This window comes from Phalacrocorax carbo, chromosome 13 (assembly GCF_963921805.1).
Source record: "Phalacrocorax carbo chromosome 13, bPhaCar2.1, whole genome shotgun sequence".
NCBI classification, from domain to species: Eukaryota; Metazoa; Chordata; class Aves; order Suliformes; family Phalacrocoracidae; genus Phalacrocorax; species Phalacrocorax carbo.
The window spans coordinates 4480349-4499469 of NC_087525.1; the positions used below are offsets into that span (position 1 = coordinate 4480349).

Sequence of the window (19121 nt, forward strand, 5' to 3'; positions counted from 1 at the left end):
AGTTCTTTGGAGTTTTATACTTTATCTTGGTTTTATTCCTTACCTACTGCAGATGGTGATGTTAAGCTTTTCATTGCTGCAGTTAGGGCAAGGTGCTTACTTTTAATCTTTCAAGAAGTAAACACCAGCTTTCTTGAATGATCTTGACTTAAAAGCCTGAAGCTTTTAACAAAACATACCATAAATCATGGCGCTTTTGATTTAAAATAAAAAAAAAAATTGTAAAGTTGCAGCTGGAAAGCATGGAAAATTCAGCCTTTTTTTTTTGTCTTTCCTGAGATAAGCCTACTCTTGATTTTAGGGTTATTGTGGCAACCGCCTGCTTTCAGCTCGTTCAGGTGATTGTTACTAAGTGAGCACTGTCTGGATGAACATCCCAGCACCATCAAGGATGGAGATTACTTGGACAAAGCGGATAATTTAGTGGTTTTTTAGGGCTCAGTCAGAGAAAACATTTATGCAGTACTAAAGCCAACAATCTGAAATGTTGTAAAAATCTCTTCAAGCTGAAAAGTAAGCACTGTGGGGATTGATTTTCATTTTGACTGATTAAATGATGCTGGCAACACTTCCCTTATCCATTATATCTTAGGCATATAAAGCTGTAATTAGGATGGGGAATGCAAGTAAGGGCAACATTAGCTTCTCAGTGAATATAACATTTGCAGATTTTTCTCTGGATGTGTAACAGAAATTCATCCCTGGAGATGAAATGGGAATATCAGGTTTGTGTAGGATGGAATTAACTTTAAATTTGAAATAAGAGCTGTTTTTCATAACAAAATCTTCTATTGTTCAGAGATGGAGAAGATTGGAGAATAGGTGCTGTTGGCTGGCTATATTCCATTAAAACTTTAATTTTAAGCCTATTTAATTTTAAAGGAATAAACAAAATGGTAAGCTGACTGCAAATTTGGTTTTTAATATGTGCACAGATGAATATAAAATGGGTGATAGTTGCGCTAGCTGTGAGCAGCAGAATTTGGGGGGGTTTGCCTATAAACCAGGGTGGTGAGGGATAGACACCCCATGACTTTCCCTACCCGTCAGGAGCAGTATTGCCACCTCTGTCCCAGCCTGCGGCTGCCTCCATCCCATCTCGCTTGTCCCAGGTCCATGAAAAAGCCTTAGATCTGATACGAAAAATCACCGGTAAGGGATTTGCTAATGACTTTTCAATATCTGTGCTTTTCTTCCCCTCGCCACGTATTTCTTGATTGTGCTGTGAAGTCTTGAGATGCATCTCCACCACCTCTTGCCTTAAAAGATATCGGGCTCTGGCACTCAAAATTACCTGCTGAATATTTCATATGTCTTCCCTCCCTCTTCCTCTCTTCCCCTCCCTAAGTTCACATCACCAGTTCATGTTATGAAATCCTGAGCTTTAATCCTGTTGCTTTAATCGATGGAAAACGGCAGTAATGTATTAATCTCTCTATAGCTGAACTGGGATCACGCACCGCACACGTAAGATATGTTTGCGCGAAACGGTCCCAAGATTCTCATTGTTGGAACTTAATGGTTTAGCAAGAAAATGCAGTGGCATCTTGTGTTGCAAAAGCTAACGGCGATAGATGTGACTTTATTTTTGTGTTCTGTGGTTATTCACTGGCTGGGAATATTTGAATAGAACAGCAACAATGGTGAGCAAAAGGAAAAAAAAATCAGGGCAGGGCTCCCTGCTCTCCGCTTCCAATGTTTTCCTGGCCTTGGGAATTCTCTCTTTTATCATTCTGCTCCCAATTTCCTTTAAGGCTGACCCCGTGATTGGAAAACTCAATTTGTAACCATGAGAAATAAAACCTTTTTTCCACTAAAAGATACAGCACCTTTTCTTCTCAAACGAACATTTACCCTTCGCCTTCAATCTTGTGAGCTGGCAAAAATTGCTTTGTCTCCTGTAACTGGTGTGCGTGATGAAGTGATGGTTTTGCGGTTCATATTCTCCATTGTTGTAATGTTTAGATTTGTAGCTCTGGTTTGCCATTTGTCTCTGTACCATTGTGTGTGAAATGGTATATGGATTGTATTTTAGGAGTTTTGACACTCTGAAACTTGCCTTATACTTAAAGTTGAATATAAATGCTTTTTGCTCCAGGCTAGCTAAAAGAAGTTACTTAAGAACAGTAGGGTTTTCTTAGGGAAATTCAAAATTACTGGGTTGGGTTTTCTGTTGGTTGGTTCTGTGATCCTGTTTGCTTGTTATCTGGTTTAATTTGCCTTTTAAAATCCAGCTGTATTTTTCACTCTGGCCAAATGGCTCTTATTTGCTGTAAGATCTACCTGTATCTTCCATGCCTTGGCACTTGAGCGGGAGTGTGCAAATCTTCCCTCTTAATGAAGCATGCTGGGGAAGAGCTGACGAGGAATTTGGAAAATGCTGTAAGAGCAGCGGAGTAGATAGTTGGGATGTGACAGCAAGGTGTGTCAGCCAGGTGTACGCAATACATAAATAGCAAATTATGAGTATTATTAGACAGGTTACGTGCCTATTTCAGAACATCTAATGAACATCTTTGACAGTTATTTTCTGTAACTTCTCTTATTTTAGAAAAAACATAAGCACATATCTGAGGGTCAGCATGAGTGTCCACAACAGGCAACCGTTTGTTGCTTCACTAATGTGGTGTTCTTGTTCAACAGGATGTTTCGCCTTCGATTTCTTCCCATTGCAGCAGGGCTGTCTGCTCTTGTGCGGTGTTACCATGGGATGGGACATCACCCCAGGACCAGGCGCAGGCTTGTGGTGGCGGCTTTTATAGGGACGACTGCAGGAACAGCAAGTGCCAGGTTCCTTTGGCAGAGGTAATACATATTTTTTCGTTGGTTTTTTTTTTTGCCTGTGATCTTGTGCTGCTTTAGTCCTGTGGCCAGTATCTGCAGATGGGTTTAAGATCTGCAAAGCGTTATTGCTTGTCCTGCTTCTGCCGCATGGAAGGAATGGCTGTTGCTGACTCCCTGTGGAGCTTCTTTGCTGCTGTGAGTAGCCAGAGAGATGTGAAAAAGCTCAGGGCTGAAGAGTTTTCCTCTGTAGCTGTCCTCAGCATGGGCTGTTTGCCCTTGGTGACGTTTGCTGCATGGCTTCCCCCTGCACGGTGATGCTACATGGGTCTGGTGTTGTGCAAAGAGAAATCTATTGACTTGCCAACCTGAGTGAAAATGTCCTGCTTTCAGCTTCTGGGAGGGCTGCTAGGGGCAGCACGCTTGGCCAGGGGATGCTGCTCTGGTGTGCTTTGTGTTCTGCTGACTGCTTCACATAGAAAACATAGCAGAGGAACAGAGGGGGACAGTCCCTCTTTTTGGGGTATGTAGCCGTGCACAAGGCTCATGAGGTTTTTAAGGGCCAGGGTCTGAGCACACCTACTCTAAGCAATGAAGCTCATAACTGTGAGGAGAAAGCGGGTATCTGTGCTTGCCTGAGGTGACCCTCGCTGAACCCCGGGCCTGTGCCATGTTTGAAATAAATCAAGGACTGCCTTATCTTCCCTCAAAATGTGGATGCAGCGTGACGCTGGCAGTGTCACTCAAGCTTGTGGCTTCAGTTAAAGTCTGAAAATTAAGTCTTCGCTGAAAACTTGTCTTATTTCCATTCCAATATTTAGGTGATTTATTTTTGGCTCTCTGCTCACCTGTGTTGTGGCTAGAAGGCTCGTGTCTTAATGTAACAGGAAGATGATGATGGTAATTGTTCTGGCTGTACCTAGAGCTGTCAAACCTCTCTGTCTGCTAAAAGGAGTTGCTCAGGCATAGGAAGAACACAGTGATCAAGCACAGCGTTGTCTTATGCTGCATTTTGCTAATCTGCACTTAGGGAGTGCCTCTTCATCTGCAGGACCTGGATGTCTCTGCAGGCATGGCCAGGATAACGCCCCTTTTCAGGCAGGGAAGTGAGCAGGGTTTTTTCCACTTAAAATGTCCTCAGCATAACTGTAAAGCAGGTAAGATGTCATGTCCTACGTAAAGGTCTCCCAAAGACATGGAGTTAATATCTCCCTGCTGCAGCAGACTCACCCCTGCTTTTAACAGCCAAATTGTCAGTTGTTAGCTTTGCCTTTTATTAGGAGGAAGGCGCTTCCTGCAGCGAAGAGTTGCTAAGGGTATGTGGAGTGCTAGGTCAGGGTTGATTTCAGGGAATGATTTTTTTTGGCTCCTGGAGTACTTGGTCATTCCTTGGAGGGCCCTGGGCACTGTGGCCAGGTTTGACCTTGCTCAGCTGAGAGTAGTAATGGAAATCAGATGAAGGAGATGGCAGCCTCTTTTGTGTAGCGTGGTCTGTGATCTCCCTAGTCCTCATCAATCAGGAGAGACTTGCTTGCTGTGATTTTTATTTTTTTCTTTCCTTGCTCTGTCTCCTTTGTCTTTTATAAATTTGCGAAGCACTAAATAAAACTGTACAGATTTAAGTCTTCCTTTCCCGTATGAGCCATGAAATAAATCCACAATGTCTGTAACTGTAAAATAAAGGTACATCCAGGCTTATGCTGTTACTTTTATTACTTGGCATACAGCTGTTGAATGACAAGAGGAACAAAATTGATATGTTTGGTGTAGAAAATACTTCATACTGACACCTGTAGGAGTTTTAACCAGACTCTCAAACAGGCATCTTAACATAATGTTTAAATAAACAAGGGATGAGAAATGGCAAATTTCCTTTTGTCTTTCACAATACATAAATTCAGTGGTTAGTTGAGCTTAAGAATAAGTGTAGGTGAATAAAAAAAACGTTTATAATGACATCCTGGGTTATTCAGGTAGTTACATCCTGCGTTATTGCAGTTAGTATAATGAATTAGTTATAAAAGCTAAATATGTAACGCATGTAGCCAGGGCAAAGGGATTGAATAAGCCAAGTGTCACTGAAAATGTAGTTTATATACTACAGAGAGAAATGTCTGTGTGCATCTGAGTATTTACACTTAGTGGTAAGTGATTTTGATTTATTAAATGTTGCAACGGTAGTTAAATCCAAAGCAGGTTAGGGAGGTGCTTTGCACAACCAGTTCTGCGGGTGCAGTTGTCTGTGTAGGGGTGACCCGTGATGCTTGTTTTCCTTCGGTTAGTGAAGCAGCTGTGCTTTTGTTGTGATATGAAGCTCTCCTGTGCTGCACAGTTAGTGTCTGAAGGGTCCAGCAGCTCCTAAGTGTGGGTCTTTCAGCATCACAAAGAATTACTGCCCTTTTAATGGCAGATGAATCTAATGAGGAATGTGTGCCTGCTAATATTCTGCTTAACCTTGGGTGGTCTGTCAGTGAAACTGAGATGCTCCATTGCCCTTTGAGGAAGCAATCAATGCAGGAAGGGATGCTCACCTGCAGGCCATTGGTGAAGTTGTCTTTTAAGATGAGGGATGTCTCCCTCTCTTTTGTTTTCCTAATATTATTTTTCTTTCACATCTTCAATGCCTCAATTGTATAGGCTGAATTAAGAAGTGGTCGAAAAAATCTTACGCTTCTTGGGCTAGGTAAGTTAGAGTTGATGCAGTGATAGAGGAAGAGGGATAATAGAAGGAAAAGAGTATTTGACTTGTATTTCTTCTTATCTGCATAGAGCCTTGTGTAAATGCCCCAACTCCTCTTGACTGACATGTGGGCAGCAGCACTGTATCTCTTACCAGTACTTAAAAAAACCCCAAACTTTTTATTTCAAACAAATTTCTTGTACTTGTGATGAGAAACCTTGCAAAAAGGGATTAATATGGTGATGCCTGTATCTGAATTTACCCTTTCCACTAGTTAGCATGAAGAAAGACAGGACTTCTCAGGTGGTTTCTGACTGTCCTCTGCAGCCTGAAACCAGGGTATTTCAGACTGGTTGTGTAGGATAGGCTTTGAGCAGCATCAGAAGCCAGTACAGGGGTAAGGAAGCCCACACAAAGCTAGAAGAGAAATAAGGATTGAAAAGACTTATGTAAAAATACTGCAATGGTTGTATGACGTGAGATAGGAAAGACATATTTTGTGTCCTGCTAAGACTGGAGGTGGGTTGATGGGATCTTCATGTGTGATCTGCACCTGTGTGTAGCTTTCTGCAGAGCTGTCCCTTGCAGGTGAGTGTTGGTCCTCTTTCCTTTGCTGTCCTCCAGGAGCTCCTGCTGCCTGCTTTTGGTGGACTATATCTCATCTAAATAATTACATGACAGCAGTAGCTAATGCTGCTCTCTTCTGCTGTGGCGAAGAATACTTCAGCAATGCAAACAACTGAGCTTAGAAGACTAATGAAGTTTACCCTTGCTAAGCAGTAACTTAAACTCTGAGGATTTCCGGCTGGCAACAGAAGCAATTAGGTATCTGGGCATTAGTATAATGAACTGAATTAATTAATTGAAATAAATCTTGGCACAGTCATTGGCTAATCTAAATGAGGCATTAATCTATGATAACTACTGAACCTCACAGTTTGCAGCAAACAACATTTATAAAAATACTCTGCACTGATACTTGTGTAAAACTTGTATGCTCTATTTGTAGTACCAACTACTGATTTAGCGTGTTATTAAATGGCCACAGATACCTTCTATATGTCACAAACCTTCCTGGCGGAATTGGTGGGCTTGTGAAAGCACTTAAATTGGTGTTTCAGTGCTGAAGCTTGTCACTCAATTGACCTAATATTGCATGAAATAAGAGAGCAAACACACCGTTGGGAGCATAGAAGGATGTCTGTAGCAGAGTCCTACCAGTGCTGTTACTGATCGACCAGAATTATTTGGTTATGCTTAATTTCTTATCCTTCTGCAAATATATTAGTGGTAAGAATAAGAGCAAGACATCCGTGTTGCTCTGGAAGCTGGTTAACAAGACCTTTGCTAGTGGTGTGATTGTGTCTAATGTGGTATTCGGTCTTATTTTTCTGCATCCCCTTAGCCTTGTTCTGTGCTCTTCTGGTGGTTGCCCCATCCTGTGCCTAAGCTGAAGCAATTAAGCTTGAGATACACATCCCCCAGCCCTGGCGGTATATTCTCATTCTGTTACAAGCTCTTCAGGCTCCGTGCTTCACCAGCAAGCTGAGCTGTTTTGGTGCTGGCTGCCACTTCTGCAGATTTCATTCCATCTCTACCATTTCTTCCCCTGTTCCTCCATCCTTTTCTCCTTTGGCCATCCTGTATCAAGTGCCCAATTGCTTTACTGAAGGATCCTCTGTAGGAAAGACCCTTCGTCTTCCTTGCTCCGCTGACCTTCACTGCTTTTTGTGTTTGGCTTTTCTCCATCAGTGCTTCTGAAATTAATTTTGAAGCCTAGATCAGCCCTTAGCTAACTGTTTAAGAATGCATTGCTTTTTTGCATCACTGTCTTGGGGGCTTTAGTAATTTGCTTAGAATACATTTTTAATGGCAGAGTTGCTGGAAATAACTTATGCCAGCTGAAACAGACTTCAAAATCTTTGTTCTGCAAAACAAAGGAAACCACATAAATCAGTCAAGAGGGGAGAAACCTGTTTTATAGCTATGGATGTGTCAGGTACTGCTTAACCTGATATAGAAGAGAAGATTAAAAAAATGTAGCTATTATCCATGTTGGGTTATTTTTATTTTGAGATCTCTGCTCTGTTTTTTTTTTTTAATTCCTTCTAAGAGGTGACAGACTTAAGAGACTATCCTTGGGATTGCGATGCTGAGGGTTTTCTCCTAAGCCTTGAAGACACATTGATCTGTGAGCGTTGTCTTGAAAGAGCACTGTGTCCTTTCAGGTGGCTTTTGGCTTCATATTATTTTTACCCATAAGCATCAGGGGAAGGAAAGAATGTGATGCCAGAGAATGAGCCAAAGTCAAAACTGGAGTCAATTAGGAAAACATCTGAGCTGCCTTGGTGGGGAGTGACCTCAGCTGGCCTGCCGAGTGTAAAGCACAGGTATTGCCTTAAGCCTGCAGAGCCCTGGAGTCTGGTCAGTGCATGTTCGTAATATCTTATTTAAATGTTGCATAGCAAATTGGAGCTGGGATTTGTGCAGGGAAGTCAGGTGGAAATGCAAGAAACTGCCTCCCGAATCATCTTGGTTTGCTTCAACTTTATGGGGACTACACTTTGAATTTTCTGTTGCTTAACAGGATAAGCTTTGCTTGAACCCATGGTCTTGAATGTCACTGGAAACAGCACTTTTTAATCTTTTTTTTTTTTAAATATGGGTGCTCTCTGGTGATCAAGTTCATGCCTGCTGCCTCCACTTTTCACCAAATAACTAAAAATACTTGCCCGCTTTGCCCTCATCCCCAAGAGTGCATTGGCCATCCTCCAGTAGCAATCTGGAAAGCAACATCTCTCCAAGAAGTCACATCATTTGGGAGTGGAGCAGGGGGAAGACCTGCCTGGCTCAATAGAGGAAGTGCAGAAATTGCAAATATCACTTAGCTTTAATTAGTTCCTGATTTGGAAGTAAAATGCCACTGCAGTCATTTAGTGTCACCCCTTTAGGGTCTAGTCTTGTCATGGCTATCACTTTCTTAGGACGTTTAGAGTCCACCACCACCTGATGGCCCAGCTGCCTTCTGGGCTGTGCTAAAGGTTGGACCTGTGGGGAGGAAGCAAGGGAGAAAACTAGGGATGGGCATAATGATCATTAAGGCGTTAAAACAAAAGTTAGCTTAACCTTGGGTTTTTTTATCACTTTTTACTTTGGCAGACTTCTACAGCTTCAGCTGTCTCCCACAGTTGGCAGTTGCTGATACTTGCTGGTGGAAGCTATGTGCTCTGTTCTCTGGTGTCTGTGCTACATATGGGACCATGTATTATTGCTGCTGGTGGGGCCAGCAAAAGAGAACAAAATGCTTGTGAGGTTGAGGATGCTTCATTCAATGTGACACAGCCCATCTGTTTTCAGTCTGCCAAAATGGCTAAAGGATTGCATGAGGTCCTGGCTGGGAAGGGAATAATACTATTAAATACCCTAGAGCTTATGTTAGAGCAGAACAGTTTTTAACTGGAATTAATATAGACATCGCAGAGAATTGCTTCTTCCTCAACTTGCAGCTGAATTTGTTGGGACTTTTGTCCCAAGAGCTTGAGGCCAAATTCTCAGAAGCATGCAGCTATGTGAACGCATCTCAGGCTGGAAGGCAGAAAGTGGTACCAGGAATGATCTTCCCTGGTCTTCCAGCTGTGAATAGCAGCGTGGCCTGAAAGCTGTGATGTGTTAGCCCTGACTCTGACCTCCTGTGATCTTCCATGGCTGTCTGCTTTTAGCTAAAGACCAGATTTTATGGGAATTAAGAAATCTGAAGGAATCTCCTTTCCCCCACAGGGAACCTTGTAGCCCACATACCTTTTCCCAGAAGTCTATTAAAGATTTTACATTCCTTTGGGTGCCCAAAGCAATATTTCCTGCATTTAAACAACTCCACCTTGCGTCTGACCAATTCTCACAGCTGGAATGTGCTTGGAGCACTCTTCTTTCTTCTTCCCCACTGACCTGCTCGAGTTCTTCTCAATTTCTAGATTATGTTATATTACTTTAGACCTCTAGCAACGCCACTTATCATCGCTCTGCATTTGCTCTCCTGTGTTCTCATGTCTTCGGTGGAAATGAAGATGGATCAAGTAGGACAATCATGTAGAAAACGCTGCTTGTTGGGAGCCTATAAAGCTCTCTGGTGTGGAAACACCTGCTTTGCTCTATGCATGCGAATAGGCTCACCCATTCCTTATTGCCTTGCAGGACTGAGCCTGTAGTTTGCACAATGAAACCAGATGCTGCAGTGATTAATGTTGTAGCACATATTCACTTCCTGGCTTGTTGCATTATTGTGGATGGTCTGGGAAAGGGAACAGATGTTGATGAGAATTCATGTTCCTTCCCTGCCAGGTAACTGGGTGCTGGGGCTGCTCTCACTTAAGAGTTCTTCATGATGCTTAATTATAGATACAGGCTAGTTAAACTAGACGGAAAACAGTGTGTTTTGGATTAATGAACTTGTATTCACATTTTATATTAGTATAGAGACCTGATTTGTCTGTCCTTACAGAGAAACTAAATATTTTCAAGGACCTTGGAGAAAATATGGAAAGTCATAATTCACAGCAGTTTTCTTTTAGTTGACCTCTGATGTGTATAACATCACGTATACACACTTGATGTGTATAACGTGTCTGGTAAGTGAACAGTTCTTCAGTGCAAATGAACTCCTTGATTGCTGAAGGTGTAGGTTAGATGTAATACAGGCAACTTCCCAGAATTACTGCTTGCCTTGGCTGAACTCTACTTGAGCTACAGCTTATCTCCCTCTGCTTCAGTGGGGGAGCCTACTCAGTCTTGATTTTTTTTTTAGAAATGATTGGGGGAAGAAAATCTGTACATCAGGGAAGTTGTTAATTGTCTGCACTGTGAACAAGGCTCTGTGTTATTCTTGGCCACAGTGCATGCTAGGGCTTACTTTCAGCCATTTCTTTGTTTCGTTATTAGTTACAGAGCTTTCCAGCTTGTTCCTCTATCAGGAACACAAGCTATGATCTCAGCTTTATCTCAGCTTGGGAGGAGTAAGCTCTGTGACTCCAGAAAACTTACCCTATAGTGGGTTTTGGTTGGGTAGGAATTTGAGAAAAAAAAAATGTTAAAAGCTGAAGAGCCTGAGCATTGTAGCCCAGGAGCACTGCATCGGTGCCCGACAGGAGCATTATTTAATATTTAGGCTTGATTTGAGATTCCTGTACTTGTACATACAAGGCTTGCATTTGTCCTTAAGACTGTGGTGATTCACCAGGTGTTATGATCAACTGATGATGCACTGAAGCACAGAGTGGCTTTCCCAGGCATTAACGCGTCGTATGGATGAAACTAGTCATGTAAACACGTCTGTGTTCGTGGTGCCTAGATGCTCCCCTTGCTCTTGGGCCATCTGGGTGGGTATTGCATGCTTGCTTGTGCTCAGCTTACTGAGCAAGTGAGACTATAATTTCTAGTGCTCTTTGAATCTTTACTGATAGATGGCAGGGGACCCAGGGCCTTTATCCTCTAGCTCATTAATAAAAGAGGTGGCATAGGGCCAGGAACTTAGCTGTGTCAGGACTTGGGAGAAGCTCAGCCACTCATTGATGATCAAATGCTCATATTTTAAAGCATGTTATAAAACAATTTCTAATCCATTTAATATTTTGTGTTGATTTTTTGTGTTGCTCTTGCTTATTAATCACAATATCATTCGTTGGCAAGTGGAATAATGCATTATGAGAACTTGCATTTATTAAGTGAATGCTATTGAGATTATCAAAAACACTGGTAATCTCATCGAGAATTGACATCTATTTAGCATAAGACTCATTTCCCGTAAGCCCTTGTTGACTGTCGTGAAATTCTTCCTTACCCTCCTTTAATTAGCAAGCCTAGATCATCTTGCTTCCTCCATCCAATGTCAGTCTTTGTCTAAATAACAGGTCTGTGATAACACCTATTGCCCTGGTTTACCCTTTTAAAATATTAATAGTAATGAGTTAAGGCTTACTGAGTATCAACAGCTGTTAGGCAGAGCGTCTCAGCCTATTCTTGTTAAAATTAAACCTCAGCCTTCGGCAGAAAGCTTTATAAAGACCTGAGTAAAAATACATATCTATAGTGTCACTGTACAGACCTTCACTACTATTCAAGTAGAGCTTGTTTGTGTTCTCTTGAGGAGATCAGGATATATAGAATATAAAGCATTGTAAACAGAGTAAGTGTTCACTTGGAAATATATAGTTTTGTTGCTTCCAATAACGTTGTAAACAATAATCTCAATTTATTTACGATTCATCCTTGTTGTTTTTGATAACTCAGACAAGAAAAAGATCATGTTCTCTTGGTCATTGCTTCCTCCTTGGCTGCTTATCAATTTTCTACAGTAGCTAGCTTTCAATTTATATGGAGTGCATTTAACTTTCTCTTCCCATCTTTTCTGTTTCCTTATTTTTACAGGGCTTGCTTTCTTCTGAACAGAAGTTGTCAGGTTTTTCACTTGTATTTTTTAGCAATTATGGCATCCTCCTCACCCTTGGGTATAAGCTTTGAATACCCAATAAAACAATCTTCAGCAGCTGGTCGTTGTCATTCTGAGAGACTTATTTGTATCCCTTGGTCTGGCTCATAATTCCAAGCTGATAAAGCCAGGCTATACAAAACTGCAAGTACTGTAAAAAAGGAAAATAATAAAACAGGGGGAGAAAAAAGACTTCCTGTGTTAGAGGGCACCTTAAAAAGCTTGTAGCATCAGAGGCTCTGCTTTGCTTCCCTTACTCTCCCAACCTAAGATTTTTTTTTTCTTGAAAACAAACACTGGTGAGTACAGTGGTGAAGGGTGATGAGCTTGCTGTCTTTTGGGGAGACAAGGCATAGGGAATAGGATGCTAGCGGTGCTCTTACTGGGTGCATGTGGTCATCCTACCTCGTGCTTCTTATCTCTGCCAGTCTCACCGTTTTATGCAGTTACCTTTCCTTGCCGTATAGTCTGCATGCCCGGGAGCAAATACAAGGGGAGTTGCAGCAGTGACTGAAAGCAACTGCAGTTTTCTTGGGGGGAAAAAAGAAGCTATCGAGCCTGTCAGCCTTCCAAGTACAGTTCAGGTCAAGAGAAGCTCAAGTGAGCAGCGTGTCTGGGAGGTGAGAAGCACAGGCTTGTGGCTCTATGTATGGCAGATGTTAACCGAGTTGTGGCTGCGTGCATCTGTCAGGGTTGCAGCTCAGGGCTACGGTCCCATGCCCCACTCAGGGTGAGCTCGCTTTGGAAATGTAAGAAGCATATCCTGGATTAAGAAATTAAGATTTACAGTTTACGAGCACATGAGGGTAATGTCAGTATGAAGCCTCCAGGGCGTGACAAACTGCATGAAGCAGTTACTTTCCTCTGCAGGCTATTGGAGTGTCATCTCTAAGGAGTGGCATGTTATCCCACAAGATCCAAGTTAGGTGGTAAGACTAACCTAAAACCATTCAGGTTCATCTTCTTCAGAGTAGTCCACTTCAAGGGGCTTAAAGCAGAGGCTGTCACACCCTGGCCTGTCTGTCTGCACCCACGTGCTGGTGCTAGTGCTTAACCGGGCTGCCGAAGAGGCGAGTGGGAGGGAGCGTGACAAATCAACTAGTCTGCTGCCAAGGCAGGGCTGGGTGCTTCCAAGCTAGTCCTGACAGGCAGCTGTCTCACCTATTTTTAGCAATTTGTTGGTGATGGAGAGAGCAGTGATGGAATAAATCCTCCCCAGCAGCTGATTCCAGTGTTCCCCTGTCCTTAACATTAAACGCTTTCTGTGTATGTGTACATATGTATGCACAGGCTTTTCCTTTCCCTCGTATATAAATGTCTTCCTTTATGATGTCCTTAAGCACATGTCCTGTGTCTTGTCCTGTCCTCACCGGACCAAGAGAACAGTCCTGCAGCAGCTGGGGTTTTTTAATGTATATTACAGTTTTCTCACCTTCTTTTCCATCTTATTGCAATCTGACTTATTTAGGTCAGTTTTTCCCACAGTGTGTTCTGGGCCCTTAACCACTCCTACTGCTCCCTGTCAGATCTTCTCCAGTTGGTCCAGCTCTTCCTTGGAGTGCACCATCAGAAGCTGAAGGTGCTTTCTGCAGGGATGTTGCTGCTGCTGGCTGGGGTGGAAGGAAGGGCATACACATCTCTCAGACTACGCTGCTGTCTCCTTATGTTCTTGTGCCTATTTTAGGCTGTGGCTGGTATCCAGAGCTGTCTCTTCAATCTAATTGTTTGTGCTCATCTCTGGAATCTGTCTTAATTTCAGTGTGTTCACTGCAGTTCTCGTGACAAATTCTTTGTGCTAATTTATGTCAGTGTCAAATACTGTTAAAGATGAGGAAGGAAGCAAAGTAGTAAAGTCCTGTGAGTGGGGTGACATCCTGAAAAATCGGGCTGTGGATCTTCATAATTTCTGGTTAATTTCTTATGAAAGCTTCAGCTAACTAATTTAGTTGCTGAACATGGTTGAGCTGAGGATGAGACAGAGATCCTCACTTAAAGTACTCCCTATCTCTAGAGGTTGCCTACTTTTACGAATGTTCTGTCCAACCTTGCTTTTCCATTTCAGTGTGAAAGCCTGAAGTTTTAAGTGGCTTTTATACCCCACTCAAGTGTCTCTAGATGTTTACATGCAAGGCGAATGGCAACTATTCAACTGAAGAACATACCTGTCAGTCAGGATTCCTCTCTCCTGCTTTTTGTTTGGTGTCAATGCCTTTGCTGACTCCTGAGCACCCAACTTCTTGTTAAATTTTCTACATTTCCTTCTGACACTAAATAGCATCTGACAGCTGAATACTTTTCGACTGTCTTCAGTATTAGAATGACTGAGCACCATTACCTCTGGCAAGAAGCTTTGTTCTTTTAGCACGCTGTTCTGCTTCTGTGTCTCAAAGAGGAATAAAAATCCTTTTAAGTGAGGGATTGTGATTTCTTTAATTGAAAAACCTGCAACTGTGGACTATCATGCCAATGCCTGGTGGGAGTCCCAGGATTCTTCGTGGATGTATGTTCTCTGGTTGCATGTGTTTGGCTTTAAGAATTATTTACTAAGTGGGAATTTAACATTGAGTAGTCCTCTGTGGGAGCTAGGTGGTTTTCTTTGGGGATGGTGAACCTAGTTTTACGCTTGATTGTTAGCTTCCTACAAGGATTAAAAGAGATTACCAAGTAGGTGGGAAATATGGTCTCTGCCTCAAGTTCACTTCACGGGGGGGAAAAAAAGGCCCTGAACAGGCTTGGGAGGGTTGGATCTTGGCAGGCACGCTACATGGAGAGAGGCTGGCAGCTAGTCTTGGCATGTAGTGAAGGGAGCCTTTGTATTTTCACTTCCCTTTTGTGCAGAAGCTGCAGCCACATGCAGGCTGTTGGAAAGTCAGTCTGATCAAAAAAGGAGATGGAGAGTCTTCACTTGCTGATGGCAGTCCAGCAGGATGGATATTTCTGGAGCTATGGGGTTTTTCCAGCTGTACTTCGACATCTGCATTGAAAGACTCCTTTATGTGGACATAGTATGGAAGTTGCAGGTGTTGGAAGCCAAGGATTTCAACTGAGGATGGTTGTGCAGGGTGGAAAATACACATAGTAGATGTACCTAGAGAGTAGATCATTCAGTGGTTACTTCATGAGTAGTTTGGACTGTGGCCTGAAGGTGAGGAATAGCAGGTATTGTATAAAACCTTGCTTGAGAAGTAGACTACAAGTTCTGCTTTCATTCTCATAGCCCAATTTGCTTGTATGCCGGGAAGGTAATCTAACTGTAGAGCAAAGTTAATTACCTAGATACACTAGAGGTGGGGGAAGAAAGCCGACTGTATTCAAACAGCCTACGTCTGTATTGCTGTAGCCAACTGGCTTAACAGCGTGATGGATTGAAGGAATGCGTAGGATTTGCTGAAAATGTTTGATTTTTCATCTATTCCTTTCCTGGTTTGCTAGCTGTCAGTCAAGCATTACGGGAGCAAATCTCTACTTGATAGAGCTATTCTCTGGCATGTTTCATACAGACTAGCTCGGTTGTGTAGATAAGCTATCAATTTTCTGCTGCTTTTCTGTCCGCAGGACCTTTCCCAAGAGATTCTCTGAGAGCTACATAAGACTGGTGTCCTGCCTAGACAAGGGCCTCCCTTGTCAACGCTGCTGTTGTAGCCTCAGATGCAATGGGTTATTCTAGCAAACGGTGTATCAGCCAAAACCACCATTCTGTAAAGATGTGCCAGTGCTGACTAAGCTTTCAGGAAGGGTTTCAGGAGAGGTGTCAGCATGGACTTCATGCTCCAAGAGACAGATCAGCTGCCTGGCTCTTCTGGGGAGATAATTTCCCTGCCTTAAGATGCTCCTGGAGGACTTGGGTTTTGATGCTCTCTTGGAAAGTTTGGTTCAGTGGGAGTCTTAAAGATGGTTTGCTATAAGACTTAAGAAAATATATTGGCAGGTGAAGGCTCAGGACCCTTTCAGAAAGGAAAGGCTGGCATATTAGATTCTATTTTGCATGAAAAGGATTGGTGGGTACTGCTCTTCACCAAGCATTTGTGTATTTTATTAAATCAAACCCTTGCGATGGAGTTGTATTCTGTCCCAGTGTGGACTAGAAACCTCTGAAGGGCTTTCACCCAGCCGTTGTGCCATGGGTTATCACGTGTCAAAGCAATGCTGGGAGCTTGTTTGTGGTCGTTCAAGTGCTTTTGGTAGTTTGCTGAAGTAGTTACCACAATATGAACAAAAGTTAATTTGCTTTCATCAGGATTCACTCTATTCTTAAGTATGCTCTTTGGGAGTTTATTCTAGAATAAGAAAGCTTTTGCTTCCCACCAGTACTGTGGCAGGATTTGAGTTCTTGAGCCCTTCCCCATTTATCCCATCGGTGACTGTTAATGAATTGTTGGATGTTGGTAAGGCGTGAACTGTCTTTTATTTTGGTAGCATTTAAATTAATTGAAGGAGCACCTACCCTCATTTCTTCTCTTTGGAAGATGATGTGCTGAGATTGCTGCAAAGCTGTGCATTGCTGGCGAGACAGGCACAGACTCTGCTCTGTTAATTTCACATACCACATCTGTGTTTTCCAGGAAATGGGTAGGATGAAATATGTGCAGCCTTTTGCTTAGAGCTTGGGAGACTTCAAAAATCTTGGTTTGTTTTTGTTTTTTCTCCCAGGGTAGCATTTCTTGAATAAACTCACACAGCTGTAAATGACCATGTTCACGGTTACAGGGAGTACCAAAGTACCAGCCTTCATCTGAAGGCTGCTGGCTAATGAGTGGCACCTAACTGTGAGCCCTGCACCCTGTGATTAATCCAAAATAAACCACCAGGAATGCAAAATAAAGGTGGCTTCGCTTAAGTTACAGGCAGGCTAGGATGTTTGCCTGAGCTGTTTGAGTCCTTTAGAAAGAGAAATAATCTCATCAAACCATTTGCTTTGTTGCTTGTGACATGTTAACGTATCTTTAAAGATTATAATTTCGCTGATGTTAATGTGGTCTGGTCTCTGTCTGGTTATAAACCACTTTACAAGTAAAGTGTAGGAAAGCCATAGCATTGTTTGGCTTATGGATTTATCCTGCTTTTTATTCAACCCACCCTATTGCCAGTTGCAATTACGCGAGTTGCTCATGGCTTTGAGGGATTTTGAGTATTGAGTCTTGGTCTACAAATGGGGTCACTGAAGATCTTTGTATTTGAACAGCAAGGGACAGGGGACCTTTGCTCTGCCAGAGTTGCTTATCCTCAAGCTGGAAATACAAGTCCGGTTTTTATTGTCACAAATCCTGTAGCACTGGAGTTTAGAAGAGTCATTGGTGGAAGAGGGAAATAAAACAGCCTGTCACCTGCTAGAGATAGAAAATAAATCAGTTGAGCTCAAACAAAGAGGCTATTCTTTCTGAATCCTGCAGTGCTGATGGTAAAGCACAGTTCTGTCACTTCATATAAATCTTTCTGGGGGGAGCGGGGGTGGAATTTAGCACTAGAGGAGGTATTGTATGCCCTTCCCAACCTTTTCTGCATGTGTAGTTTTTGGGAGGGGGTATGATAATTCATTGAGTGTTTTGCTCTGGTGTTCTTGGACTGGGAAAACTTACTGTGATTATGGGTTTGGTGGGTGTGGGAGGTAGAAATTTGATTACAGCAGGGAAAAAGCACACAATATTCCAAGGAGAGACAGTTCACTGCTTTACTTTTGCTTTGCAGTCCTCTGTGCTGAACTGTAACGAGTGTTTCATTAAGGGAGAGCCTCGTAGGGCCATCTTTGTAGCCTTAGCTCCCCTCTCAATAACTTCCTTAAACCGATATTTTCTTTTGTACAGGGCCTACGCAGAAGACTCGTCCTCTGTAAGACACGATCCGAGTACAGAGCCGAGCGAGAAGGTGAAGCAGGAGGAGGAGGAGAGCAGCGGCAGTGAAGGTAGAAAGGCTGTTGCATCGGGTGACGAGGAGGCTCAGCCAGAAGGGAAGAAGAAAAAGCGTTCTGGGTTCAGGGACCGTAAGGTACCAAACTTGGGCGGGTTACACCTGCAACCATTGCACTGCAGTGGAAAAAGGGAGAAGACGTACAGAACATTTTATTCAGATTGTGGTTCAGCGCACGTATAGAGTCTGGCTTTTGCTCTGTACTTGTCTTTATTTTCTAAGGGACCTTACTGTTTTGGGAACCTACTTCTTGGCATGTTACCTTGAGTTTCTTTACGTTGAAACTTGTTTATTTGGAAAGCACAGTACTCTGATCCTCTGAAATGGAGACCTCTCTTCCCATCTCCAGTGGATGTCCAAGAAGTGGCTTGCTGAGAAATCAAGGTTCCTGCCTTACTGGCTGTTAGGATGGTGGAAAGTAGGGAATCAGTGCAAAAGCTTTAAAACCATCTAGGGCATCTAGCATGTGTGTCTTTGAGTCCATCCATTTTCCCATTTACCTGTTAACATACACAGCACATGTAGGAAGAAGCAGGGGATGAGTGTGGAGGGGAGGGTTATAGGAAAGGTGTGCTTTAATTTTTCCTTTAATTATTCCATGTAAACGTAGCTGTTGAAATACAGCCTCACTCCCTATTCATGGTTAGTCATGTCTCTTTCGATGCTGATGCCTATTTAATTCATATCAGACACTTTTTCAAGAGGAGGAAGGCTTGAGTTATGAACTACATTGTCAACTTGTGACCTGCCTTCACTGTTGGGCAATCCTGAGAGCTTTGGTCGCCTCAGAACTGTCTAGTTTGGTACTATCTGTAACCACTGTTATTACAAGATGTACGATTTGGTCTGATGGAGAGTCCAATAACTGAGAGCTGGCAGACAGCAGTATTTTATTTTTTAAACCTGTCTGGATGTCGGTTTTATTGGGCTGTGTTTGATGATTTAATATCTTTGCAGTGCCGAAGAGGAGAATGGGAGTATATGCTCTTCACAATTCCGTTCTGTATGACTTGCTTCTGATAATTATTTTCAAGCCTGTATTCTGGAGGCTGCATCTCATTAGCTGTTAAATTGTGGATGGTCATATATAGCGGCTTAACAGCTTTTCATGAAAAATTAAGAGCTGTTTCATTTGAAGTTGCTGAATCATACTTTGTTCTTTGTTAAAGTAGATTACACAACTTGAAATTTCAAGTGCCTTGTGGTATTTGGGGCTCCAGACTCTCCCTGTTGTGACATGCTGGTGGCAGCTTAGTGAATTTATGCTGTAAGATA

At 42.6% G+C, this 19121-nt stretch overlaps 1 protein-coding gene across 4 annotated transcripts in view; it reads left to right on the forward strand.

The window, feature by feature from the left end:
* Window positions 1-19121, forward strand: part of MICU1 (mitochondrial calcium uptake 1) — a 110776-nt gene that overhangs the window by 10077 nt on the left and 81578 nt on the right. For 3 of the 4 annotated variants that reach the window (XM_064464603.1, XM_064464602.1, XM_064464604.1), the window contains 2 exons: window positions 2644-2805; window positions 17744-17924. In XM_064464603.1, coding sequence (XP_064320673.1) covers window positions 2645-2805; window positions 17744-17924 — 342 coding nt within the window. In that variant the 5' untranslated portion in view covers window position 2644. Of the gene's footprint in view, window positions 1-2643; window positions 2806-17743; window positions 17925-19121 lie in introns of those variants that run through there. The other variant, XM_064464605.1, reaches the window with a different exon arrangement.